The sequence below is a fragment of the Syngnathoides biaculeatus genome, chromosome 2, assembly GCF_019802595.1.
Source record: "Syngnathoides biaculeatus isolate LvHL_M chromosome 2, ASM1980259v1, whole genome shotgun sequence".
NCBI lineage: Eukaryota > Metazoa > Chordata > Actinopteri > Syngnathiformes > Syngnathidae > Syngnathoides > Syngnathoides biaculeatus.
In genome coordinates this window covers 26549910-26576993 of record NC_084641.1, presented here as the reverse complement: position 1 = coordinate 26576993, position 27084 = coordinate 26549910, and the positions used below count along the sequence as shown (strand labels likewise).

The following is a 27084-nucleotide window of genomic DNA, read 5'->3' as shown; positions in this document are numbered from 1 at the left end:
ATTTGAGAAATTTATACTTATGTTGTGTTTCCTGGTTTGGATGTGCTGCTGGATATTTTTTGGTCCAATCAGAACACTGAGTGCACAGCACTTTGCCGGGAACGTCCATATTTTGGATGTGTTCGGTTCAACATGTTGATAGTTTTCGTTCCTATCTGCACGGTTACACTTTTTTCAAGCCATGCCCATCTGAAACAGTTTTGATTACCCCTTGGTTTTTATCAATTTCCCTGGCACAATTTTCACCATACTGGCAAACGTGCAGACCGCTCGATAACATATGCGTACGTATGTCTAGAAGTTACAATTATGCCGTAGTAAACAGAATTGCTTCTCTATGAAATGTTAACATCAGAGTGATACCGCCGGAAATCGGAATGTTGTCGTTATCCTAAACACCAAATTTATTGCAAACAGATAGCAATGCCGTAAACAGATAGCGATGCCGTTTTCCGCTATCACAGCTGTGACAGATTTCACGCCGAGGGTTGCCGATAGATGCTGGTCTTGATCACACCCCCCCAAATTTTCTCACGTTTCACCAAAATGACAATTTCAGCTGAAAAAAAACTCGGAATTCCACAAATCTGCGGAAAATTCTCATCCCTGCAATCGTACCTTTCAAGGGACTGGAGAACACCGACATTAAGTTCAGCAAGGCTAATGTGAGGCCTTGGACCAAAGCCTTCATGTGTGTATTCATGCAAAGGTGGCGCGCTGTTCCGCATTTGTTTGACACAAACAAGCCGAAAGCCTTCAGTTTTCAGCGATAATTTATTCATACAAACATTCATCAAAACTTACGAGAGGAAAAAAAAAAAGCATTGAACAACTCGCACGCTCGCAAACATGTTGCCGTATGATTCATCATTGGAAACCTCGAAGATAAACACTTTGCACTTGATCAGTGACGACTGAGAGCAACGAGTGTTGCTGTTTGACCTCAGGATATTTTTCATTTATATATTTTTTTGGGTGGTACGCTGAAGTGTTAGCTGGTACTGTCAGACGTTTAGCATCGTTTAGGATTTACACTTCCATCTGTATTGACGATGCTTAACAACAGCCAAGAATAATATATTCTTAAAAATGGCTGTGATTGACAGATTCCAACTGTAGGAAGAAACACATACACGCGCATACACACACATGGGCCTCAGAGGTCAGGTTACTCAGTGCATAGATCAGTCAGTCGAGTGCTACTAAATATGCAGCAAAAAAAAAAAAAAAAAAAATGAAGACAACACCGACGTGTCAGCTCTTACGTCGCAATAGGGTTGGTGCTGCCTGCTTCTAGCAAAGGAAGCCCTAGAAGCAGAAAATATTCAACACAACAATCCATCGCCTCGGGGCTAACTCATCACTTTGCCAAAAGCCCCCCCCCCCCCCTCTCTCTACATTCATAGAATACATTCAAATCAAAAGATAAAAAGTGTGCAAGAGCTTCACGACGAATTGGGCATGTAAACTGATTCGGTCTTGACAATTGCTGTTCAGATCGACCGCGGTACGATGCTATAATGCCTTCGCTGGTTCAATCGCGGAGGGATCAATCATGCATTTACTTCAGCTCATGACGACTAGGATAGTGTTGACGTTAATACAGCGTACACGTTCAAAGTAAATGATATGGGTGGTTTTAAAGGCAGCACGGTGAAGCGCGTGGTTACTTGTTAGCACATCTACTTTACACTCGAAGGCTGGGGGTTTGAATCTCTGCTTTTCTGTGTGCGGGTTGCACCTCCTCCACACAATTACATGTATTTTCTCTGGATATTCTTACGTCCTCCCACATTTTTCAAATATGCATGTGAGGTGAACTGAATGCTCTGGTAGAAAATCAATGGTTGGATGGTTCAAATCACAAAGCTATAATTCAAACCTCATAATACTTCCTCACAAGAAAACCTTTAATAATGCTTTGAGGTACTTGCATATTACTTCTGATAACCAAATTAGGTTTGGCTTCAATAATGCCATACAATCTTTTTCCAGGTTATTTCTGATAGTCCTGCTTGACAGTACAAGGAAGCACAAAAAGTGGAAAACATTTTACGTTGAATTGAATTCGTAATGCATTCCAAAGGCAGCCAAATAAACGAGGTATGAACAATGGGGTTGAAAATCATTGAACACAACAAAATCATTGAAGCTGCCCTGCACAACATGTTAAGATGATACCCTCGACTGGAGGATAATTGTACTGCATTTTATTTTCGTGACTATTGGCAAATTTGGGTGGTTGTGGTGGGGCAAGTGGTGTAAATGTACTACCTGACTTAAGCTTAACGTTCCGGAGGATTTCTCTGTGTATTATAAAAATAAAACGTGCTTTTTCAAAGTTGACTACTGGTACACTATTAATATTTTTTTGTGAAAGGGAAAATTTCAAGAAACTCAATTACTTGATGAATCGGGTAATCTTAGAAGAAACGGGAGAATAAATTGGCAAAATAAATGGCTTTTCCTCCAAAGTTTGTCTTTGAACTTATACACACAAACACACACTCAGAAGAATACACATACAATTTGACAAATACACGCAATTTTGCCAACTAAATCATATGATTAAAAAAAAAAAAAAAAAAAATCACTCAAAGGACTCAGCGCTATTTTTCAACTTAGCATTCAAACAAGCACACAGTGGCTGTGGGATGTTGGTCGAGCCGACTTCAGAGACCTCTGCTACTCAAGAGTGACCCTGCAGGGCAGAGCTGCTTTGCATAAATAATTCCTGACTCTCCTGCAGCAACTTGCGAAGCCTCTCCCATCTCCTGTTGATCTGGTCGGCTCCGGAGGCGCTTATTACTGCAGTTTCTCTAGAACAAGTTCCAAGATTTAAGAGTGCCCAAAAGGGGAAGGCTCCTGTAAACCCTGTAATAAAGAGGAAGATTTAGAAAACATTTTAAGTGTACAGGTCATAATTTTGCAGTCACTCACATTTGAAAAATGTACGGGTGTGGTCCACCAGTCATGCCCGCAGATATAAAGTTACGGGTGTGGTCCACTAGTCATGCCCGCAGATATAAAGTTGCGGGTGTGATAAGGGATGGAATCTCAAGACCTTAAAATAACCTACTGAGTTGCTATACCAGAGTATGTAGTTGTCACCAAATACCATAATCATAATTTATTGACACTGCATTTTCATTCATCATTTTATTTCATCATGATGCATTGTTATAATCTCTCGTAATTTACGGTGGTGTCTATTGTCAATCCATTAATGAAAGCTAGCAGTAGATGATCTATAGCTTCCTAAAGCATGGAGGGGGGAAAGGTTTTCAACTTCAAGATGACGCGTTATCACGGGGGAAAACGACGTTAGCTATATGGACAGACTAGTCTAACGTTAGAACTTAGATCAAGTCAAAGTAAATATTATAGATACTGAAATATTACCTGTGTTATATGAAAAGTTTTCAGTGTAACTCGGGGGTTCCCAGATTTTTCCCCGCCAAGATCTACTTTTCAAGCAGCCAGCCTCTCGCAATCGCCCGGCGCCTTCACACGATCAACCAAAACTGTCTCGCGGTCGACGCATAGACCACCCCTGGTTTAACTGAATTTCCTTTGACATGGCTCATTACGTTGATGACTTTCGAGGTAAATGCGCTCGCAGTACATGAAGCAGCTCCGAAGGTGCTTTTGGCATCACTTCCGTCCGTACATGCTCAGTTCGGTCAACTTGCATTTCCTGTTTCCGGGTGAATACTGATTGTTTAGGAGTAGGCTTGTTTTGTTAACGTTTGTGAAATAAACACATAAATTAATGTCAAGACTACACAAAATAAGCGACGTCTTTCAATATCTATTTTTTCTACTCGTAATGAATTTTACGTGCGTGATTTTTCGAGCTCGACTGTGCAGATTTGCGAGTGTGATGGCGTGTCGGCGCGAACGCGCTCGTCAGATGTGAGTGACTGGTTCTGTATGTACAATGTGACTCGGACCGAGCTCGTAGTACATGTAAGTTTGTAAAGCCAAAATGCTGGGTCAGGCAAATCTTTCGAAAGAAGCCAAATTAGTTTTGAGTGACACTGACAGAACGGTATTGCCATTGGCTGGCACAATTTTTGCATCTCCAAAATCTCTAGTTTCCAGGAAATAGTGCAGTTGACCAAACATTTAGTTCATGTTCGTATGGTATGGCTGGTATCTCGTGTTGATTCCAGTTAGTCACCTCGAAAAGTATTGGAATGGCAAGGTCAATCCCTTTATTTTTGTTGTATACTGAACACATTTGGGTTCTAGATCAAAAGATGAATATGAGATAAAAGTTCAGAATCCGAGTGAAAGTACTGGAACATGTGACTAACGGGTGTTTCTAGTAGCTCAGGTATGTCCTTTTAGAGTCATTGCTTAACCCTGGGACCATGCCTGTTCTTGGCTTTGGGTTTCACTTGGGAAAACTGAATTTGTTACGCAAACATGAAGACCAGAAACCTGTCTAAGGGTGAAAAGTAACCCCCACCCCCTTTATTTTCCCCCTTAAACCTGCCTTGTTCAACCGTACGACCTCACACATTGGTGGATCTGTATGCTTTCGTGTTGAAACAATTTTTTTCTTTCAAGTTATTTTGAAATACTACCTCAGCTTTTTTAAAATTATTCTTTTTGAAAATGCACCTGGACCAAACAAAAAAAAAGGGGTGGGAGAGCGAGATGACTAGTGGTCAAGTTGACAACGGGTGAGAAACACACTAAAACAATAGACAGTCCATCCATCCATTTTCTTTTGCCGCTTATCCTCACGAGGGTTGCGGGGAGTGCTGGAGCCTATCCCAGCTGTCATCGGGCAGGAGGCGGGGTACACCCTGAACGGGTTGCTATCCAATCGCAGGGAACATCGAGACAAACAGCCACACTCACAATCACACCTCGGGGCAATTTAGAGTGTCCAATTAATGTTGCGTGTTTTTGGGATGTGGGAGGAAACCGGAGTGCCCGGAATGAACCCACACAGGCACGGGAGAACATGCAAACTCCAAACAGGCGGGGCCGGGATTGAACCCGGGTCCTCAGAACTGTGAGGCCAACACTTTACCAGCTGATCCACCATGCCGCCGCCTGAGACAGTCTACTGTACATATTTGAACACGCGTAACATTACATCACTCATTTGTAGATGGTGGGTGAACACCTAGTGAGGACGTGCAATAGCAACCCAAAAGAACAAGATAAAGACAGAAAAGGGCAGGAGAGGATGTGGGTATATTGACCGGTGGTGCAATGGGATTATTTTGTCGGAGCCTAAATACCTCCGAGTTATATGTTAGTATATAACCTGCATTGTTGTCACAGCTCACAGCACAAGACGTGAAAGCCTATAGAGTGTCTATCAAAATTATTAGTAAAAGAACACAATATCACATGCATGTTACTCAAGTTGTGTCATGGGTTGCTGAGGGTGAGCGCCCCAACAAGACAATGACCAAAAACACACACAAAAAACAACGAAGGACTTCATCGGGAAGAAAAATTGGAATGTTTGAGACAAATCACTCATCAGACCTAAACCCAATAGAGTATGAATTTTACTTCGTGAAGAGGACACTGACGGGAGAAACCCCCAGGAACAAATGACGCTGTTATTGCAAATAAGGATTATGGCAACAAATATTTTAAAAACGAATTGACCTTGCTGTTCCAATACCTTTGGAATGGGACATATATCTCTGTGGGGTATGTGACACCTTACCTGGTTATAAGTGACTATTGACAGATTGCTTTGTAGGGTGTTTGCTACTAGGTCTACAGAGTTGTGTGAAAGTCCATTTTGATCTTGCTGCAGCTGGTTTGGGCTTCCCTGCCAGTGTTCCTCTGAGACTTTATGGCTGCTGTCATGATGGAGGCTGGTGTTGCTGTTGGGCCATTTGGTTCTCTCTGGTGAGGCGAAGGGGTTGTAATTTTCCTCTACATTGCGATGGGGTTGGGTGTTGAATTCCGCCTGGAAGGACGAAAGTTGCTGTGTGACACCAAGAAGGCCACCGACCTCCACGCTCAGGATCACCCAAATAATATCTGTCAAAAAACAGGGTACAATGCAGAAGTGTGCAAAAAAAGGCAAAACAGGACTGTTTTGGGTAGTGGCCCTGACAAACGGATTCACAATAATATGACTGTCTGCGTGATAACCTCGTGTTCACAAGCAAGATGACGATCGGCGAAAAAGTCAAACTTTTGGATATGATCAAAGATGGCAAAAGTTACGCTTTTGTTGTGCCATTATGGTGTGAATGAATAAGCGGTGTGTTACATAAATAAGGATGTGGTAAACATCTGTAAAACGGCTTCAAAAACTTTTAATAAGGAAGCGAAATATGTGGTGACTCTGTGAAACAAGAGGATTGTTTAAAATTCTCCAAGTCCACAGAACACATGTAGACTTGTTAGGCGAACTCCTATGGATCCTGCCGAGGGTGTAGAGCCGATCTACTCTTCCACGGCCAGGACGAAAACCAAATAGCTCCTCCTGAATCAGACGTTCAACTTCCTGATGGACCGTCCTCTCCACCGCCCCTGAATAGACCTTACCAGGGAGGCTGAGGAGTGTGATCCCCCTATAGTTGGAACACACCCACCGGTCCCCTTTCTTAAAAAGGGGGACCACCACCCCAATCTGCCAATCCAGTCACTGTCCCCGATGTCCACGAAATGTTGCAAGGGTGTGTCAACCAGAACAGCCCCACAACATCCAGAGCCTTCAGGAACTCCGGGCGAATCTCATCCACCCCCCGGGGTCCTGCCACCAAGGAGCATTTTAACCACCACGGTGACCTAAACCCCAGAGATAGAAGAGCCGCCTCAGAGATCCCAGACTCAGCTTACTCATGGAAAGGTGTGTTGGTGGAATTGAGGAAGTCTTTCAAGTATTCTCCCCACCAACTCACAACATCCCGAGTTGAGGTTAGCAGTGCCCCATCCCAACTATGGTGGACAAGAATTTCCTCGAAGCCGTTCTCCATGGCTTCAATGAACTCCTCCCACGCCTGAGTTTTTGCCTCTGTGATCACCAAAGCTGCATTTTGCTTGGCCAGCTGGTACCTATCAGCTGCCTCGGGAGTCCCACAGGCCAAAAGTCGGAACTTCCCGACCTCATGCAGCAACTCAAGCTCCTTCCCTGCCAAAGAGGTGAAATTCCATGTCCCTAGAGCTAGTTTCTGTAACCGGGGATCCGCTCGCCAAGGTCAACGCCTTTGGCCACTGCCCAGCTCACATTGCACCTGACCCCTATGGCCCCTCTCTCAGATGGTGAGCCCATGGTAAGGGGGACCCATGTTACCCTTTCAGGCTGTGCCTGGCCTAGCCCCATGGGGGGCAGGCCCGACCACCAGGCGCTCGCCTTCATGCCTCAGGAACATCAGGACTCACAAACCCCTCCACCACGATAAGGTGACGGGTCAAGGAGGGGTTCTATGTAGTAGTGCTTTGAAAATGACCGCAGCCCAACTTAAAATAACTCTTAATGGAAAGCTACAGTGTGTAAAATGCACGGGCGAATTTCATAAAGTTTCAGAATTTTATTAGGCATCCCAACGAACAAGTAACAATGACTATTATTGTTCCATAGTTTGTTTACGTACCTCCATAGTAAAGTCCTGTTGCTGTGCACATTCTCCACTGGCCCTGGTACATACCAGGAGACACAGGGCTCTGCATAGGCACACTCACGTCCGTCATTTCATGAGGGGCTAGAGACCGTACCGTGACCATGTTTATGTGACCAAACTCATCTCCCCCAACATACTTCAGGCAAACCCCAGGCGGCCAAGACTCTGTACCTGGAAGACAGGCAGACATGAATGCAGCGCATCTGTAAGGTTTTCATGGGGATTCTTTTTTTCCAATTTGCACTAGTGAAAAGTCATTTTAATGAAATTGAAAATATGACAAATTTTCATGAGTAACTCAAAATTTACTAATTTTGACAGTTATACTGGGCACTGCCTTATTTGCCGAACATGCGACAGAATAAATCGGGGAGTGACATCACACATGCTCATGTGTCCAAGAAGTTAAGGTAAGAGTCATTTAGTCTGATAAAAATAAATATATCAATAAATGAAAAAAACTTGTGGTTCCGATTTCTGGATTGACCCTATAAATTCTAATCGACCCTAACATTTTTACACCAAGTAATAAATATGTCAGGGGCGTGGTTCTCCACGGCCACGCACGCATGCGTGGCGCACCCCGCATGCTGATACAGAAGCACAGAGTTAAGTCAGGTGTTTGAGAACAGCTGCGGCGGATGGCGGCGTGGCCGTGTGCCCATTCCTCGTTTTTACGCCTTGGTTTCATGCCACTTGTTCCCAGATTGTTTTGTGTCTATGCAGTTGTCAGCCATCGTAACTGCCTCGTCCCATGTCATAACGTTACTGAGCCACGTCAAGTCAAGTTACGTTTTCATGTTTTGCCATGTCTGATTTTTGACATTGTTTCATGTTTTTTGGACTAAGCCTTATGCCTTGTAATTTTTGTACCATCGCCCTGTTGGACTGCCTTCCCATGTACAACCTCTGCCTGGCAAAAAAACCTTCCTAAAATCCACGCTTACGTCTCGGCTTCCTGCATTTGGGTCCTACCTGTTCATGACAAAATCACATTTATTTATCCATCCGTCCATCTATTATCTCCCACTCTTCCGGGTAGGGTCGCGGGGGAAGTAGCTTGAGCAGGGATAGCCAGACTTCCCTTTCCCCGGCCACTTCTTCCAGCTCTTCCGGAGGCATCCCGAGGCGTTCCCAAGCCAGCCGAGAGGCATAGTCTCTCCAGCATGTCCTAGTTCGTCCTCAGGGTCTCTTTCCGGTGGGACATGCCCAGAACACCTCAGCAGGGAGGCGTCCAGGAGACATCTGAATCAAATGCCCTAGCCACCTCATCTGGATCCTCTAAATGCAGAGGAGTAGCGGCTCGACACTGAGCCCCTTCCGGATGACCGAGCTTCTCACCCTATTTCTAAGGAAGAGCCCAGACACTCTGCGGCGGAAACTCATTTTGGCCACTTGTATCTGGGATCTTCTTCTTTTGGTCACAATCCACAGCTCATGCCCATGGGTGAGGGTAGGAACGTAGATCGACTTGTAAAGTGAGAGCTCCGCCTTTTGATTTAGTTCCCTCTTTACCACAATGGACCGATAAAAGTCTGCATCAGTGCAGACGCTGTATCGATCAGTCTGTTGATCTCCCACTCCATTCTTTCCTCACTCGTGAACAAGACCCCAAGGTATTTGAACTCCTCCACTTGTGGAAGGATCTCATTCCCGACCTGGAGAGGGCACGCCACCCTTTTCCGACTGAGGATCATAGTCTCGGATTTGGAGGTGCTGATTCTCATCTCAGCCACTTCACATTCGACTGCGAATTGCTCCGGTGAGAGATGGAGATCACGGCTTGATGCATCCCGGAGCTTTGTAACGAGAGACGCCATCATGAATTTTGATCTCGTTATGCATGAGAGAGTGTGAATTAATGAGAACTGACAAGAAAATGGCAGAACCATGTGCTTGAGACAGAGTAAAATATTTCGTAAAAAAAAAAAAATAAAATAAAAAAACTACCGAAGCAAGATCTCAAATGCAGGAACTCAGAACCACATTTTTTTTGGGCCTAGCCTACAATGCAAGATTCTTCAGAATATCCTGTTAGTTTATTCCTACTCTAAAAGAAAATGTAATCTTACGACTGTGTCCATACAGCTCGGCCATATATTAGCCATTAAATTACCTCCCCCTCCAAAGCCATCTGCAAATCATTGCTGAAAAGGATAAGATGTGGGAAATGGAATGGTGATGAATTACCGCAAGCACACTCCTATACCTTGTGGAAAGCCTTTCCAGGAAGATTTTAAAGGGCCACTGTCGTGAAATGCACGATTTTTAGTGTGTTATTAATGAAAAAACGGCAGCTGACATGGACCCATGTGTTTTTTTTTCCCCACCACAAAACATGATTTTGACGTGTACAGCTTTTTGTAACTCCCGCCATGAAAATCCTCTCGAGGGATTTGTTTTCGAGAAGAAGAAGGAAATGACATACGTGGCAGGACCGCCCTCAAGTGGAGTCGTTTGTTTCTATTAGGTTTATCTCCGGGAGCTCGTTGTTCCTTCATGTTCGCCAAAATGCCGGCTCGTTGCATTGCTGGACATTGCTTGAACACTCGGGAGGATGGATTTACCCTTCAGAAGTTGGTCTTGTGGCTCATGTCCGCCACGGAAGTGGGCGTTTATCACCGGCGCGCAGAGGTGGATAGGGCGGGAAGGTGGTTTGGCTGTGATAACATGTCATCTAAATATGGCTCGAAACAATAGTGTAATATTGCCATGGTTACTTCACTCAGGTGTGTGATGTTCTCTTCTTCAAAAAGAGCTTCCGTTTCTGAAGGGGCGTGTTCGTCTCCCACAGTAGGGGCCACAGCGTGTTTTCAATGGCGAATATTCAGGGTGACGTCACAGACGGGATGAAGCCAATATGGCGACCACTTGGATGTCGTCGAATGAGACATCCGCAACTTTGTGCATGGATGACGCGCTCTCCGCTCATATTTACTCTTTTGAATAGACATTGAAGTGAATAATACTACATGTATTTTTCATTTCAATATTTTAGAATGTTTATAGGGATGACACTAGACCTTTAACATTACAATTGTAGAGTGTGGCACGAAGTCATATTAAACCCTAGAGATTGGGATGGGACCCAATGAACTGCTTTGAAAGATTCATATGTGATCAAGTAAGGTGAGACAATACATAGTTATACAATATCGTGTATATGTGGTAAACAAATGACTCTTGTCTGGGCTCTACCTGTGTTCTGTATCCGCCAGGTCTTGGTGAAACGTGTGTCGGGTGGAACTGATTCACCCTCACCAATTGTCACATCCTTCACAAGGGACATGCAAGGCGCATTGATATTCGGACTCTCAAAGTCATAGTAGGCTCCGATAGCTGCTTGTAAATTCCTGAAACAGAAAGGAGACATCAAGAGGTAGTTACACAACATTTATTAGCACTATCTATTTCAAAGGAAGTGTATCAATATGGGTGTCTATTGACAGGTTTCAAAGCCTTTTTGAAGCATATTTGCTTTTGTAATCAGGAGATGGAACAACACAAGAAGAAAATGTTACAGACCAGCACAATTCCATTGATTTGGTGTGATGGCCAGGAAAACACATTCATTTTGAAACATCTAATATCCGGTCCTATGAAAATGTAACCTTGCAGTGTGAATAGTTCAAACATACGCAAGTAAATGTTAATCAACAGTTCCACTACAAAAGATATCTGTACAACTCCCGTACTCGAGTGGCAAAAGTGACATAATTTGTCAAGGGTTGGGAGGGCTTGTCGGATCGTGTCCAGGTGCGGCGGTTGATCCAAGTTCGCGTTTAGTCCCTTTAGCAACACCGATCTGTTCAGGTGTCGGAACTGGTTGTATGGTGGCCACTGATCCAGGTTGTAACATTTAAAACCCATCTCAGACAAGAGTCCCGGGGTGAAATGTTCACTGCATATGACAGACTCCTGACTGGGTTTGGAAAAATTAGCTCTCGTTTGCACAAACCTGACAGTCTTCTGAGGCTTGGGTCTTTGGAGAAATAATGTAAACTGTAACCAGAATAATTTGAATTGCGACAAAACTGAACCACACACTTCTTCACCATTGTTACGGATTGATTTTAGTTTACAAACACTGAGAACTTCTCGAAACAAATGTTTTTTTCTTCAGCGTCAACAAGTAATGCTACTAGCGATAAAGCCATTTCGCAGACAAGAGTCCTCGTTGTGACGTCAGAGGTAAATCACTGAAAGGGGGCGTTTGTAAGATACGGGAGAATAGGTCAAAGTAACCCCTAAAGCAAGTGCTATCTGAACATGCTTCCTTAGCAATAGCTAAGCACAGCCTCCTCTCATTCTTCTTCACCACGTCTCGCGGTATTCATAAGTGCAGAATCTATTTTTTCTTTTATTTCAATGTATTTTAGTGTTTTTATATGAAATTCCTACACCCACCCATTTTCAGAGCCGCTTATCCTCATGAGGGTCACGGGAGTGTTGGAGCCAATCCCAGCGGTCATTGTAAATTTTGACTTTAATGGTGAAATCCGATTTACGCAGAAATTCGGATTATGACACCAGTGTAAGAACGGATCTCGGTCCACTACACCATCAGTGACCCCTGTTTTAGATGTCAGTAACTGGGATTATGAATAATCAAAATAACTAATGACTAAAACTAGACTTCCAAATTTGTCAGCGCTAAATCAGTTGCATTTGTCCGTAAATAACAGCAAATATTCTTTCTGGCCGAAGACAGCTGGGATAGGTTCCAGCACTCCTACGCCCCTTGTGAGGATAAGGGGCTCAGAAAATGGATGGATAAATCCCTTTCCATATTGCAGTCCACTCAATGCTAGAATAGGTGTTTCACGTGACCCTTATATACTATATATCAGTTCTATATTTTTTGCCCTTTTACGTCATCACGTGACCATCTCACAGTAGTGACAAGGCCGGAGCAGGTGTTTAATACTTGGCCTCAACGCATTGTCGATTGAAAAGTATTCTTCTCACATTTTGTAACACAGGTTTTCTAGTAACATTAAAATATGCATACTATCCAGGGTTGCCACACGTTTCGTTTTGTCTGCCTGGTTACATAATACTGCACAATACGCTCATTAGGGTTCCAGGCGTTTATGTTTCACGTGACCCACGAGAACACATTAGTCTAAAATTCGTTTGGAAAACAGTTAAATGACTTTAGTTTAGCGGTTTAAAGTTAGCTAACTCCGCAACTGTCAAAATTTCACGTAAAACACGTGCAAACAGGTATAGTGGGAGCATTACACTATATTTAACTCGTCATGCTAATTGCTATCTTAGATAATATGTCACTGACTAAAGCAGGTTAAATATCCACCTCAATTCCTCTGCGAAAAATGGCGTTTGCTGTGTTTCTTTCGGTATGACTCACGCTCTCTTGAGTACCGTTCAAACAACCACACACTATAGAAAAAAGAGAACGGTTCTTCCCGACGTTGTACATATAATTATTCTATGATATATCCGCGAATATAACGTTAGCTAGGTAGCGTGCAATGGCTAGCGTGATGCCAGCTCAACAGGCCAGGCGAGTCCCCGAGCTCACCAGTTGGTCATGTCCAGGAAGAAGGCGCATCCGGCGGGGTTCAGCTGGAAGCCGAGGAGCCTCTGGAACTCCGATATGAGGATGTCTTTGTCTGTTGTGCCCATGCAACTAAATTTTTGCGTGAGTTCCTGGTCCACGTCCAGGTCCATACCCTCCATCGTGACTTCACCTTTTCAAAAATGTAAAAAGGGCAACAAAAAACAAAACAAAACAAAAGACAAATAAGAAAAACAAACTTCTAATCGAGATCAAGGCCTCGGCATGTCAAAACAGTGAACAACAGCGTCCAGTGCGCATGTCACAATCGCAACGCTCACCTCTGACACCGCCGTGCCCACGTGACTACTAACAATAAAACAATACGATGTACGCATGCGCAAACACATTGGCTGAGTAAATGACTCATTTTTTTTAATTTTTTTTTTCATTTCTGCCACCTCCAGTTCTGCTTCCTGTTGTTTCTTCAGAGTCACCGTCTCTAATCTGTACATCATGGCCAGCCTCACCACTGTTTTATAGACTTTGCCCTTCATCCTAGCGGAGACTTTTCTGTCACATAGAACACCAGACACCTTTCGCCAACTGTTCCACCCTGCTTGGAGCCGTTTCCTTACTTCCTTACCACAGTCACCATTGCTTTGTATTGTTGACCCCATGTATTTGACGTCGTCCACCCTTGCTATCTCTTCTCCTTGTAGCCTCACTCTTCCCCAAAACATTACACACTTCATTCAGCAGGTCAGTGATACGTTAACAAAGTGAAAGTTGTTCTCCTGCAATGTATAAAGCACAGATAAAAATTCAATCAAACTCAGAGAAGATACTTCTCCCTCACTTAACGAGGAACATACAGCCTTGTGTTTGTCGATATTGCTCACATTTAGTTGTACGTGCGCTCTTCCTCGAGCCTTAATCCATCGCAGACACTTCGTCAACTATGTTTTAGGCTTTGGAAAATGAATCAAGCGGGCAACCTTGTAACCTAGCAAGATATCTTTCATCAGAATTGCACGTTCCCCAAGCGCATCTGAGGACCATTTTCTTCTTAACAATAACTTTTCCAAGCGCACGCTACTGACAACCAGTATTGCTTGTGGGACAACATGGCGGCAGGGGCGTGTCAAGCCTTAGGTTAAGCCAATGTGTCTATCTTAATGGCTATTATTGTACAAGTTATTGACAGGTCGGAAAGGTCCATTGTTCTTCCGCCTGCTCCCTGGTTTCAGTGCAGATCACAATATCATCTGCGAACATCATAGTTCAAGGGGATTCCAGTCTAACCTCATCTGTCAGCCTATCCATTACTACCACAAACAGGAAGGGGCTCAGTGCGGAACCCTGATGCAGTCCCACCTCCACCTTAATTTCTTCTGACACGCCAACGGCACACCTCACCGCCCTTCTGCTGGCGTCATACACGTCCTGTACTATTCTATATGACATATTTCTCTGCCACACCAGACTTACGCATGCAGTACCACAGTTCCTCTCTTGGTATTCTGTCATAGGCTTTCTCTAAATCTACAAAGACACAATGTAGCTCCTTCTGACCTTCTCTGTACTTTTCCATAAGACAAATAATGCATCTTTGGTACTCGTTCTAGACAATGTTGGGTGAGAAACTACTGGATGTAATTTTTTAAACCTCACATCTTTACACATCTCACAGCTCCTCATCCCATGATTCCTGTTGTTTCGTGCCTCTGTCAAGGAGACGGGACCTAATTTTAACCCAATACCGTGTTTTATTTCTCCTGTCCGGCAGATGACGCCATTGAATCTTCAGCGCTGTTAGGGAATGAGGGCGAGAGAGAAGAGAAGGAGGGAAAGCGTGAGAGGAGAACGGTGGGTCGAAGCGAGTCGGCGCTTGGCAGCCGAATGCTGTCCGTTGCGGTGCTAGCCTAGCATCGTCACGGCTTCCAAGATGCCTCCAGCGGGTGATGCAGTCTGTTGAGACCAATTCCCAAGCTGTACATGTTGATCTAAGTAGAAACCCGTCGGCTTGAACCCGGTGGCAGAAATGGCCGGGATTATTAAAAAGCAAATTCTGAAACATTTGTCAAGGTAGGTGTCATATATGTTAGCCTGCTAGCCCCGCTGGATGCTGGCAGTGTAAATAGTCACCATTAGCTGGCTCGTGTCTTTATTTGTATTATTTGTTTATCTCAGCGTTTTAAAATTCTAAGTACCTTACTATCAGAGTCGTTCACGGGGTCTCTTACTCAAAAGTGCTATCTTTAATTTGGATGTTGGACTGCATCTCTGGGTTTACAACAAATAAAATAATTATTTTGATATTTGACTAATATTGTACATTTACAGAGTGAACAAACGCCACTTTCTAATCAGGGGGCTCCAACATACATTTTTTTTTTTTAAACAGGCATGATTTTCCACATCCATTGTGGAACTCTCCTCTCTTTAACTCCATAAGCGCCTACATGCAAAGTTATTTTCCATTATTTGGGTTCAATCACGGCCTTGTACATCTGTTTTTCCACGCGTAAAGAATGGTTATGTTGCAGTGGGTTTCGTTATCCTCGTCTGATTTGTCTGTGGCCTTTTTGAATTCATGACAGTGTTGTGGAGCCTTTTCCTGGCAGTTGAACTATTATTAGATGCATCTTCATAGTAAGTGTGAGGCAATATTCAGTCTTATCACCTGCATAGCTTTTGCAATCATTATCCGAGCCGCTTACCCTCACAAGGGTTGTGGGAGTGCTGGAACCCATCTCTGGGCAGGAAATGGGTTACACCCTGAACTGGTTGCCAGCCAATCACAGGGCACATAAAAACAAACAGTTTGCACTCGCAAACACGCTTATGGGCAGTTTTGAGTCTCCAATTACCTTTTTAAATGCAAAATTTATATTTGTACTATATTGTGTTGCTGTCCTCTGCTATCCTGTAAACTGAGTATATCTACAACGTATAGCACCAATTTCTCAAAAAAAAAAAAAGTAATGTGACATTTGATAGCTTATATTTGGTAACAAAATCAACGGGCTTTACATGATCAGGAGTTTTGGGGCCAATTCGCGAGTTTAAAAAAACTAACCGATCACAAGATGAAACAATGAATCTATTTAAATCAGCTGTTCATTTTCTGTATATAATTGTCGACTTAATTGCTCAAAAATATATATTTACAAAAACTAATTTATCCTTGTTCTATTTATGCCAGTGAGGCACAGTGACAGAACATTTTAATGGTCTTCCGTTAGATGGCAGTAAGTACATACAGAAATTCATGTATCTACTTTTTATGACATTTTTGTTTGTTGGTGTGCTGCTAGATTTTTCAATTGTAAAGTATTTCCTTTCACTCTATAAAGATTGGAATTCACTGCTCTCTTCAGATCATGTATTCGACAGAATGGTAGCATGTTTACACACAAACACTAGCGCTAGCACTATCTTGCTAGGCTACGTAATGTTTTAGTTTCTTGCTTGTGTGCCGTATCGTATTAAAACTACGTGAACTTAACGTATTTTCCGGGTCAATCTGGAGTTCAAGTTGCAACAGCCAAAAAATTGCTAATGAAGATTGAAAAAACATGTGTCGCATTGGAGTATAAGTGGCATTATTGAGGGGAAATTTAATTGATAAATCCCAAGACTATTCATAGACTTTTCATCTTGAAATAAAAATAGAATTGCAGTCACTGTGATCTGACAGGCGCGTATGCGCCCGCACGCCATCGCACCCGCAAATCTGCACAGTCGAGCAGACGTCGCTTATTTTGTGTAGTCTTGACCAATGTTCCCGCTAAGCTGTGCCACTGCGAAATTTGTCGCACACTCTCAGAGCACATGAAAAACGATTCAGCGCAGTGAACCACAGCCTGACGTCCTTTTTTTTTTTTTTTTTTTTAAACATGGAAACACATGATCTCTGCTGCTCAGCCTACTTCTACTTCCTAGTTTACCTGACACCGTGCCTCTCCGCTCTTAAAGAGGTACACTCATAATTACAAACAACACATACCCGCAACTTTATATCTGCGGGCATGACTGGTGGACCGCACCCGTAACTTTATATCTGCGGGCATGACTGACCACACCAGTACATTTTTCAAATGTGAGTGACTGGAATTGAGAAGACGCTGAATGGGTGTACGATATTGCTTACGCTGTATCACACATACCGAACTGAGAACGTGCCTGGTTTGTTAACGTAACGTAACAGTTATTCAGATAACTATAGCATAATGAACATTCTAACAAGCTTACCAAACCATCAGTCTCACTTCAAATCAAGAAATCCAATGAAATCTTCATCCTCGGTGTCACTTCTAAAGAATTCTGCCAACTCCAGAGGGAGACGGCGCGCCGCTTCCTCTTCTACGTTGCTTTCATCAGTCTCCCCGTCACTTGCAGTTACAACTAGCCTATTCCAGCCTTTCTGAATCCCGACAGGATGGTTTTGGTTGTCACTGAAGCCCATACTTTGTCGAGCCATCTAATGACTTCCCGGAAAGTTGTATGGCGCGTTCACTATCGTGTTTGTCGTAGAGCTGTGCTCTCCGTCCATCATCCACTGCTCCCCCAGGTTACGCAAGAATCCCTGAAAGCGCCGATTCACAGAGATGTCAAATGGCTGGAGTATTTTGGTTAAACCCCCAGGGAAGATGGCAGGTATGGAGTCGAAAACAAATTTATTTTTGAACTGTGGCGTGATTTGTGCTCGCGTGCCATCAACGCATCACAAGCAGATCTTTTCGTGCTCTAAAGAAGCCATCTTTTGCACTTAGTATTGCTGCGTGTTTCACTACTTGCAGTTTTTAATCTGCAGAGTATGATATTCCCTTCAATGCCATTTTTGTTCCGTCCTTCTCAGTTGTTTTTATAAGTTACCGCTAATGTTGAAATGATGAATTTTCAGCGGTACGGAAGTAGAAGGAACAGCAACACAGGCCGAGAGCGACTTCTTGCGGTTGTCAGTGTAAAAATGATGGATAACGGGCTCAGTAAATGGATGAATGGATATACTGTCATAATATGTTAATAATTTCACATATAAATTGCTCTGGAGTATAAATTGCACACCTCTCTGAACTATGAAAAAAAACTGTGACTTACACATTATGAAAAATATGGTACCTCAAGCGAGCGTTACACAAGCATCCTCTCCTGTCTGAGCGTGACCACAAACATACGTGCCTCCCCACCAATATAATCTTTTAATAAAGTCGGCGCGATTCACTCATGTTGTCATCTCCACAGCAAAGAGTGAATCCGGTCGCATTTGAGTTGAAAAGCCCAATGATCTGAAAACAAAACGGGATGCGGTGATGCGATTTTATTGCAGCAGTCTGACATCGTGCAATCGTGCAAGACCAAATATGTCTTATAGTTTGATCCGGGCATTATGTGTTTCTCTCATGCCGCTGATGTTTTTTTTTTTTTTTAAAAAAACTTTACTGGTCGTTGTACGTCAAAAGACACGTGAGAAGGCTGAAAATGTGTAAATCTGTGTAAATTATTTAAGACCAGTTTTAGTACTGTTTAATTGATAGGCCTACAGTTTTTAAAATGAATCGTTTGTTTCCTAGGTGGATAAGGTCCTGAATTTTTGTACTCATTTAATGCATGCTAATCTTAACAATTATCTCAAATGACCACTGCCACCAAAGTCTTTCAACTAATACTGGTGTTAATTCCACAAATCACTGGAAAAAAAGAATTCATTTGTTAGAAAGTTGAATCAGATATTAAAGCAAATCCAAACAAACCACAGATTTGTCCAGGTCATGTGAAGTTTAGTGTTGATTGCTCAGTCAGACCAGGGAGGCTCAATGTTTGACTGGTCTGGCAAGTTTCTCAGTCATATCAAAAGTTAACTAACAGAGTGCAGTTTGGGCAAAATAGAGCAAACTGAACTCATTGGATATGTGCTGTGGGTGTCAACTGCTCCTTAGGACTCTTTGTCTGACATTTTACGCCCTTTTATTAAATGATGTGAAACAATTGTTTTGTGCATAAAATATAGAGATGTTGAAGACTCTTTCAACTGCTATTGTATTGCCTTCGTACAGTTAATTAGGATTAGGTAATCCAGTAATGTATCAAAAAATGTATCATTCACATTTTTTTTGGGGGGGTTTTATGAGGCTAGAAATGAATTGTAGAAACGCCCGTTTATATTCTGTCCTCTAAATCGGTGATGTTCTGTTTCATTCAGTTTGAAAACCTGGTTATTCTTCTTAGGTTCACCAAGAATCTGTCCCCGGACAAGATCAATCTGAGTACCTTGAAGGGGGAGGGGCAGTTGTCCAACCTTGAGCTGGATGAAGAGGTTCTGCAGAACATGCTCGACCTGCCTACCTGGCTGGCCGTCACGCGCGTCTACTGCAACAAAGCCGCCATCAGGGTGAGTCAGTTCAAAAATGAGGCTCGCTGACTGGTTCGACAGATGAGAGCAGGAATGAACCACAAAGCAGAAACTCGATTTTAAGTATTCTGAATAATACCTGTCTAAGAGTAATCAAAATAGCTTTGTTTTATCTAATCTTTGGAAAATTTCTGACCAAAGTGGAGAGCCAGTGGAAGATATTTGAGTTGGAGCATTCTGATGTCATGACATGTTTATGTTTTTTTTTTTTTTTTTTTTTTTTAAATACATGATCAAAATTAAAGATCTAATCTGTGATTTCTGGCACCGTCTGACACTGGAATTCAGCATTCCAACCAAGCCTTCATCACTTTGATATCATGTCGGCTAAATGCTCGTGTGTCCTCCTCACTCCAACCACGCACTACTTTTCGGACCCCTTCCGTGTCTTTAAGAGCACACCTCATACATTCTGACGTTCAAAATTTTGAAAGAAAAACAAGTGGGAGAAAAAGATTGAAGTCATAGGATTCACATCTGCACCCTTTCTTGGATGTTTTTCAGGTTTCTCCTCTAGCATGTTGCTTCTATTGCTTTCTCCCCTCTCAATCTGTTGACTTGCGTGCTGTCCTTGTATGGATGTGCCCATTTGTAGGTAAAATACAAAATATCCGCGACGCCATTTTAGAGTTCCACAGAGTTATACAGTACGGGAATTTATGGGATACATTAAATATAAATTAACAAACATAATTGCTTTGTTCTGGTCACAACCCTTGATGCAGCATTCTGTTTGATGCTCTTTTTGAGGAGCCCAGTCAGAAGATGAGGAAAAAATGCTCAAGAATCAGCTTCTGACATGTGTTGCTATATTTTCCATTAACGAATCTCATCTACCCCTGTGGCCTTTTCACCGAGAAGCTTTTAACCACGTCGGTGACCTCAACCTCAGAGACCCCAAACTTTGGTTCCTCATTGGGAGGCGTTTGTGGAATTGAATAGGTATTCCCAAGTATTCCGGTCAACAACCCATAACATCCCGAGTCGAGGTCAGCAGCACCAACTCCCTCACGACTCAAATTGTTGATGGTGCAGTGCTCCACCATCCTGAGACGCCGCATGGTGGACCAGAATTTCGTTGCAATCTACTGGAGATCGTTCTCCATGGCCTGCCCTAACTCGTTCCATGTCCGTGTTTTTGGCACATTGACTACCAAAGCTGCTTTCTGCTTGGCCAGCTGGCACTTATTAGCTGCCTCTGTAGTCCCACAGAGCAAAATCCCCCAATAGGATTCCTTCAGCTTGACAGCATCTCTCGCCGCTGGTGTCCATGAGTGGGTTTGAGGATTGCTGTTTGATGCATGGGCACAAACAACAGTCAGGACCCGTCCCACTACCCTAAAGGGGAGGCAGACTACCTTCTTGTCATTGAGGTTGAACACCAATGTAGAGCCACTGACCTTGGGGCACAATAAGTATACCCTCACCTTCCCTCTCACCATGAGCAACAGCAGAATAGAAGAGAGTCCAACCCCTTTCAAGAGGACTGGTACCATAGTTTAAGTGGTCTGTGGAAGCGAGCCCAATTATATCCAGTTCTAACCTCTCAAGCTCGCACACCAGCTTGCGCTACATCTCTGCCAGGGACGTGATATTCCATGTCCAAAGACCCATCTTGAAGTTCCCTGCTTTCGGCCACCACCCGGTTTACAGTGCACCCAACCTCTATGATCCCTCTCATAGGTGGTGAGCCCATGAGAAAGGGAACCCACGTTACCCTTTCAGGCTGGGCCCCGTGGGTGCAGGCCCGGCCACCAGGTTCTTGCCTTCGAGCTTCAACCCCAGGTTTGCCTCCGTAGGGGGGCTCCAGTGACCTGTATGCAGGCCAGGGAAAACGTCTTCCTGTATTTTTGGACATCAGAGGGGATTTTGGAGCCATCTTTTCACTGGTCCCTCACCTAGGACCTGTTTGGCGTGAGTGACACTGCCAGACCCATAAAGCTCCGGAGAACTAAGCACCTAGGATCATCACACAGACCCCTCCAAGACAATCAGGTGACGGCTCAAGGAGGGGTTTCTCTTACTCATGAGTAATGAGAAAAAAAAATCTCAGTCAATCAGAGAATAGAGCTTTCCCATTTGTTATTGAATACCATGTTGTTGGTTAAAGAGGTTTTTACAATGAAAAATTCCATGCCAGTAGACCAACACATTTTTAATTATAGAATTTATACAAAAAAATGCTGGATTCCAAAAATCTGCCTGCATAAATCTTAAAAAAAAAAAATTCTGTTTTTAGGGTTAATCTCAGCACAAATGCATTTGAATTTGTTTTTAATCTCTTTTACCATCGTTGACTCACTGAGAGGTGTCGGAAAAAGTCTTGCTTGCTGTGTCACAATGACGGAGCCCTTGTGCACACTGAATACAAAAGAGTACAGAATTTTTCGAGATAGCCTTCACTGACGTTGTACTCCTCCTGTCTTTTCAGATACAATGGACCAAGTTAAAAACAAGCCCCATCTGCCTGGTAAGAATTCGCTGCATATGTTGCTACATATTTCCGCCACACTTAGCTTGTCTCTTTGCATCCCAATCATTCTAGTATCCACACTTTTCATTTTGTAGGTTGTTCTATATCTTTAGTACATATTTGCTTTTATTTGTAGATATTCAATTCTATCCCCGTTTTCTTTTTTGTTCAGTTCCTAGATAAGGTGGAGGTAGAAATGAGGACATGTGAGGAGCCACGTCCTCCCAATGGCCCCTCTCCTATCGCCATCACAGCAGGCCAGAGGTAAAGCTGCAGGAATGCCACCTGAAAGGGAGCACTTTGGATCACATTCGCTGTAACTCTTCACAGCGAGTACGGATTTGCGGAGAAAGTGGTGGAGGGCATGTCTGTTAGAATCAACTCCATCACCATCAAAGTGCAGGCTCAGGCCTTCCATGCCTCTTTCGAGCTGTGGCAGTTGCAGGGCAACAGCCTCAACCCAAAGTGGCAGCACGGCGACCTCCGTTCCACCCGCATCACAGACCCAACAAGAGGAGAGGTACCACTACACCATTTAATCCTCTTCACATTTTTTGTTCATGTAGTTTGCAACAGTTGGTAAAAACATTTATTTAAAATTCATACAATTTTTCTCCACATTGTTTACTCTGAAGCAAATTCAATCCATACCGTAAAGCAGACACATGACACTCCACTCCAGAAGGGGATCGCAACGAGGGAGGTCATTGGTTGCGATGTGACTGTGACTCCTGGTGCATATTAGTAAACAACAGTTAACAAACAACAAGACGGAAAAGTGGTGGACTGAACACATAAAGTCTACTAACACTGTTTTCGGGGACAACTAACACTAATCAACAAAAACATCACATTTCTAAAACACTTTATAATATACACAACGGCTCTCATCATGTTGGCTAGTCCTCTGACGCTACACAATTGATTCTTAACCTTATTGGACATACGAAATCCCGCTAGTTTCATCTGGAGCTCACAGAACCCTTTCTAATTTGCAAAATAAAATATTTTGAATTCAAAATGGCTGAAAAATGTATATATATATATATATATATATATATATATATATTTTGTTGTCTGTGAAGATTCTCAGTTATCCAGGTGCACAAATGAGTCAGTCATCCAGAGGCACAAAATGAACTCCACAATAGTTCCACGCAAAAGTCATTGTGATAGAAGAACAAAACCAACGAAACTTGATTTTCATCAAAAGAAAAAAAATTCAATTGAATTAAAATGTACCAGAAGTGAATGGACATTTTGTGATTGTCGTTCCCCTTGTTGAGTGCCACTCTCATGTCAGAGGAAGGGAATTTGTTGTGAAAATTCACAAAATTGTTTCTTTTCTTTATCGTATATCAAGAATCCTCGAAATGGCTTCTTAGGTAAGAGTAATTTTTGGGGGGCTCTTTTTTATTATTGGATGTGCTGTCTGACGCCACTCTGCTCAAGTCTGAAATGTTAAATCGACATAGTTTTAAAAAGACCAAAGAATTACAGCTCAGGGTGCAGCGCCGCAATGGTACACACCTTGACTTTGGATGGCATGAACACAGCATTCAAAATGCAGTTGAAAAAGACTTTTATGCATACATGCATGCACGTTGAACCCCAGTGACTTGCTCACCAAACCCCAGGGGTTCGATTCAACCCAGGTTAAGAACCACTGCGCTACACGGTTCCATCCAGTACTCCATAATCCTTAGTCGACCCAAACCTGTGTGCCATCTTGAAAGTCCTCCACTCTACAGTGGCTACTCTAATGTCCTCTTTTGGGTATTTCCTGAAGCTGATCTCAAAGCCTGTTGTAGTTGTCCAGTTTAGGTTCACCCTCCACCTCTGGGAGGACCAGGCCTTCCTCTGCAAGCCCAGCATAGAAACAGTTGACCATGCAGGTCTTGGCTTGCTTCCATCCTTCCTTGGACACAGCCAAGGACAGGCTTATTTATTCTCTGTACCTGCTGGAACTGCGCTGGGTCGATGTCCTCCACATTCTGTGCTGTGGTTGATGCCGCGGGGCTGTCAGTAACCTGGACGTGGGCGTCCTTCGAGGGCCGAAGAAATATTATTGCGAAAATGGCACAGGCAAAATTTGTGTGGCAAATATGTTTGATAAATTCATCCATTCATATTGTATTATCAGCTTTATTTCACTTGTGTGGCATTTATCGAAGTATGACAAATCAGACATGACCTTAAATGCACATTGGCATCCATCCTAGATACTGGTATTCTATTGGCGTCACAATGAGCTTCTCACTAACAGTAGGCAGAGGAAGAATCTCAAATGCAAAGGAAGAGGACATTAAAGAGGATGAAAACAATGAACAACTAGTGGCTAAAATCAATAACACATCTGCAGTATGAGACTACTTCGGCTTTAGGAGCAAAGACCATCCCAGGTGAAGGTACAAAGCAAGTTATGTCAAAGAATAGTCACTACATTGAATGGAAACTCAATTCTCCCAAAACTACTGACACAAATGTAAATTGTAAAAAGCTAATCTATAGACAAGCATTGATGAAAGTTTCCCTCGCGGCACTCCTTCTGCACGCTGACCATCCATCAGAATTCTGACACCGATGCGTCAACAGTGAGTTGAAAGGAAAGAGGCAGTGTGGCTTTGAGGGCGTCCTTTACTTCAAACATACAATAAAGCTGACAACCTTTCACTACACCGCATGAGTGAGAAACAATGAGGGTCATTGGTCATGATGCGGCGGTCACTCCTAGTGCAAAATAATTTACAGTTCACAAACAACAATGCGGAAAAGTGGGGGAATGGAGACACAGTCAGTTTTAGGGAATAACTAACACACCCAAAAATACATAATTTATATAACACCACAACGACTGTATGTACAATGCCGCTGAGCATGCTGGGGATTTCAATACTTGTGTGCCCATTATACCTACTTGATCAGTTCCACATCCTCTTCCTGCTGATGAATGTCATGTTTGACTGCTGACTGTGTTGCTTATTCATCCTATTCAGGTGTTGACGTTCAAGGAAATTAATTGGCAGACTTTGCGCATCGAGGCAGACGCCATCGAGAGTGATGACCAGGATTTGGGGAGCACCCCGTTACGCCTCATCACTAACCAAGGACGCATTCGCATCGCTCTAAAACGCAGAGTGAGACAAACTGCTATATTATATTATCCTTTTCACATTAATTTTCCATTCTTCTTCTTTTACTTTCGGCGAATCCTGTTAGGGGTCGCCACAGCGTGTCATCTTTTTCCATCTAAGCCCATCTTGTGCATCTTCCTCTCGCTGTCCTCATGTCCTCCCTCACAACATCAATCAACCTTTTCTTTGGTCTTCCTCACGCTCTTTTTAATTTTACATTAATTTGTATAAATGTATGTACGAGTAAATACATGATTCAGGGATCCCTTTAACTATAGTATCATAGCATTTTTTTTTTTCATTTCTTGTGCAACACACACGGGGTTGAAATTACTTTTGCAAAGGCCATGTTACAAAAAAAGAATCATTAAAACTCGTGATGCACCAAAATGAAAATTCTTGACCGAAAGCGTAAACACCGAAAGAAATTGCCAATCAATCAAACAAACTTTATTTGTAAGGCCTTTTCATACAAAGTGCTCTTCAAACAGGAATTAAAATCTGACTCGCCTGACTTTGGTGCAGTGACAGCGTCTATATGTGCCTTTTCACTGACTGGATCGTGTCATTTTGTTGCATTTTTTTTTTTTACCTTTACCTTTTTTTACCTTGATTTTGTGGGGTTGGGATTTCTTGATTGAATAGGTCTGGAGTTTTGGGTGGGATGAGTGAAAATCAGCTAAAGATTGTGATTTACCGTAGCTAATTCATGATTTAACAACTGAGATAGTTACTTTTTCACTCAGGGCCAGGTACAGTAACTTTTAATTGTTATTTCTCCTGAACATATTAATTCTCTCTTTAGATTAAAATTAATTTGGGTTATACATAACTATTTACATTTGCTTGAGGGTCTTAAACCTTAAAGGAGTGAAACTAGGCAAAAATATACGAATTTGAGAAAGGGACCAATGCTTTCAGACAATTATCATGGCTGTAGACTGGTGCAAATTGTCTTCCTTCAAACAAGCATCTCTACTGGTAGTTTGCAGCTACTGCGAGCATCTTCCTCTCCCGCCAGCTGCCAGCACAAACAAAGTATTTTAACATCTTCAGATGATACACGACGAGATGTTGGGTTATTTTTCTCACATGTATTGATAAAGTAACGACACAGTTTCTGAGATGTCAACTATCACCAAACTCGGCTTCTCTGCACAAGGAAGCGATGCGTTCAGAGACATTCAAAAATCACAGTGCTTAATCTCAGTGCTCAGCAAAACTTAGCTTTTGACTGTACAGTTATTCCATTTGTTTTAATTTTCTTTAGTTTCTCATATTTCAGGGTTGAATTTTTTTTTTTGTACAAAAATAAAAAAAACGTAAGAAATCCTGTTACATGCTGAATTGTAAGCGATATCAATCCTTAATAGGTAAACTCTCAATATACAGTAGTGACACTTTACTGTGTACAATGGGTCCTCACTTCATTGTGCCTTGGCAATAACTAGAGATACTTTGAAGAAATACATGGAAATGAGAGCAAGGATGCCTTCGCTTAAAAGATGGAAATTTCAAAATTAGATGACAGAACATGAAACTAAGTGAAAACAAACGATGTAGGCTGTCTGTGTCAGGTAGGATCACCAAAATAATTTAATTTTGTAAACAGCCACAATCATGAGATTGAGAAATTCTTAGAGAATTTTATGTTATTTTCTTCGAGGTAAAAATATACTTTTCCTATTGAACAGCATTTCCTTTAAACTGCATGACTTGTATCAACGTTTTGGGTAACCTTCCAAGAGCTTCTGACAGTACTCTGCTCGAATCCTGGCCCATTCCTCCTTTTTTTTCCTCCCGTTCCTCCTTTTTATACCATTGCTGGGATCCCTGAGAATTATATTTCTTTCATTTAAAATAATGTAATGTGAATTTGAGGATACAAAGTGCATAAAAAGTATTTTCTCTTCAATCTGTGCATT

At 42.6% G+C, this 27084-nt stretch overlaps 2 protein-coding genes across 2 annotated transcripts in view; one reads left to right on the top strand and one right to left on the bottom strand.

The window, feature by feature from the left end:
• Nucleotides 1-1929: 1929 nt before the first annotated feature.
• LOC133513276 (protein ILRUN-like) lies at nt 1930-13496 on the bottom strand. The gene is made up of 5 exons (XM_061843898.1): nt 13159-13496; nt 10812-10966; nt 7587-7784; nt 5702-6024; nt 1930-2874 (listed from the first exon to the last, which is right to left on the bottom strand). The coding sequence occupies exons 1-5, from the start codon at nt 13314-13316 to the stop codon at nt 2839-2841; spliced, it is 870 nt and encodes a 289-aa protein (XP_061699882.1). The 5' UTR covers nt 13317-13496; the 3' UTR covers nt 1930-2838.
• A 1372-nt stretch (nt 13497-14868) lies between these two features.
• Nucleotides 14869-27084, top strand: part of bltp3a (bridge-like lipid transfer protein family member 3A) — a 34162-nt gene continuing 21946 nt past the window's right edge. The window contains exons 1-6 of the mRNA XM_061843866.1: nt 14869-15222; nt 19369-19531; nt 21984-22022; nt 22198-22289; nt 22356-22545; nt 25022-25162. Of these exons, the coding sequence (XP_061699850.1) occupies nt 15179-15222; nt 19369-19531; nt 21984-22022; nt 22198-22289; nt 22356-22545; nt 25022-25162 (669 nt within the window). The 5' untranslated portion in view covers nt 14869-15178. The remainder of the gene's footprint in view (nt 15223-19368; nt 19532-21983; nt 22023-22197; nt 22290-22355; nt 22546-25021; nt 25163-27084) is intronic.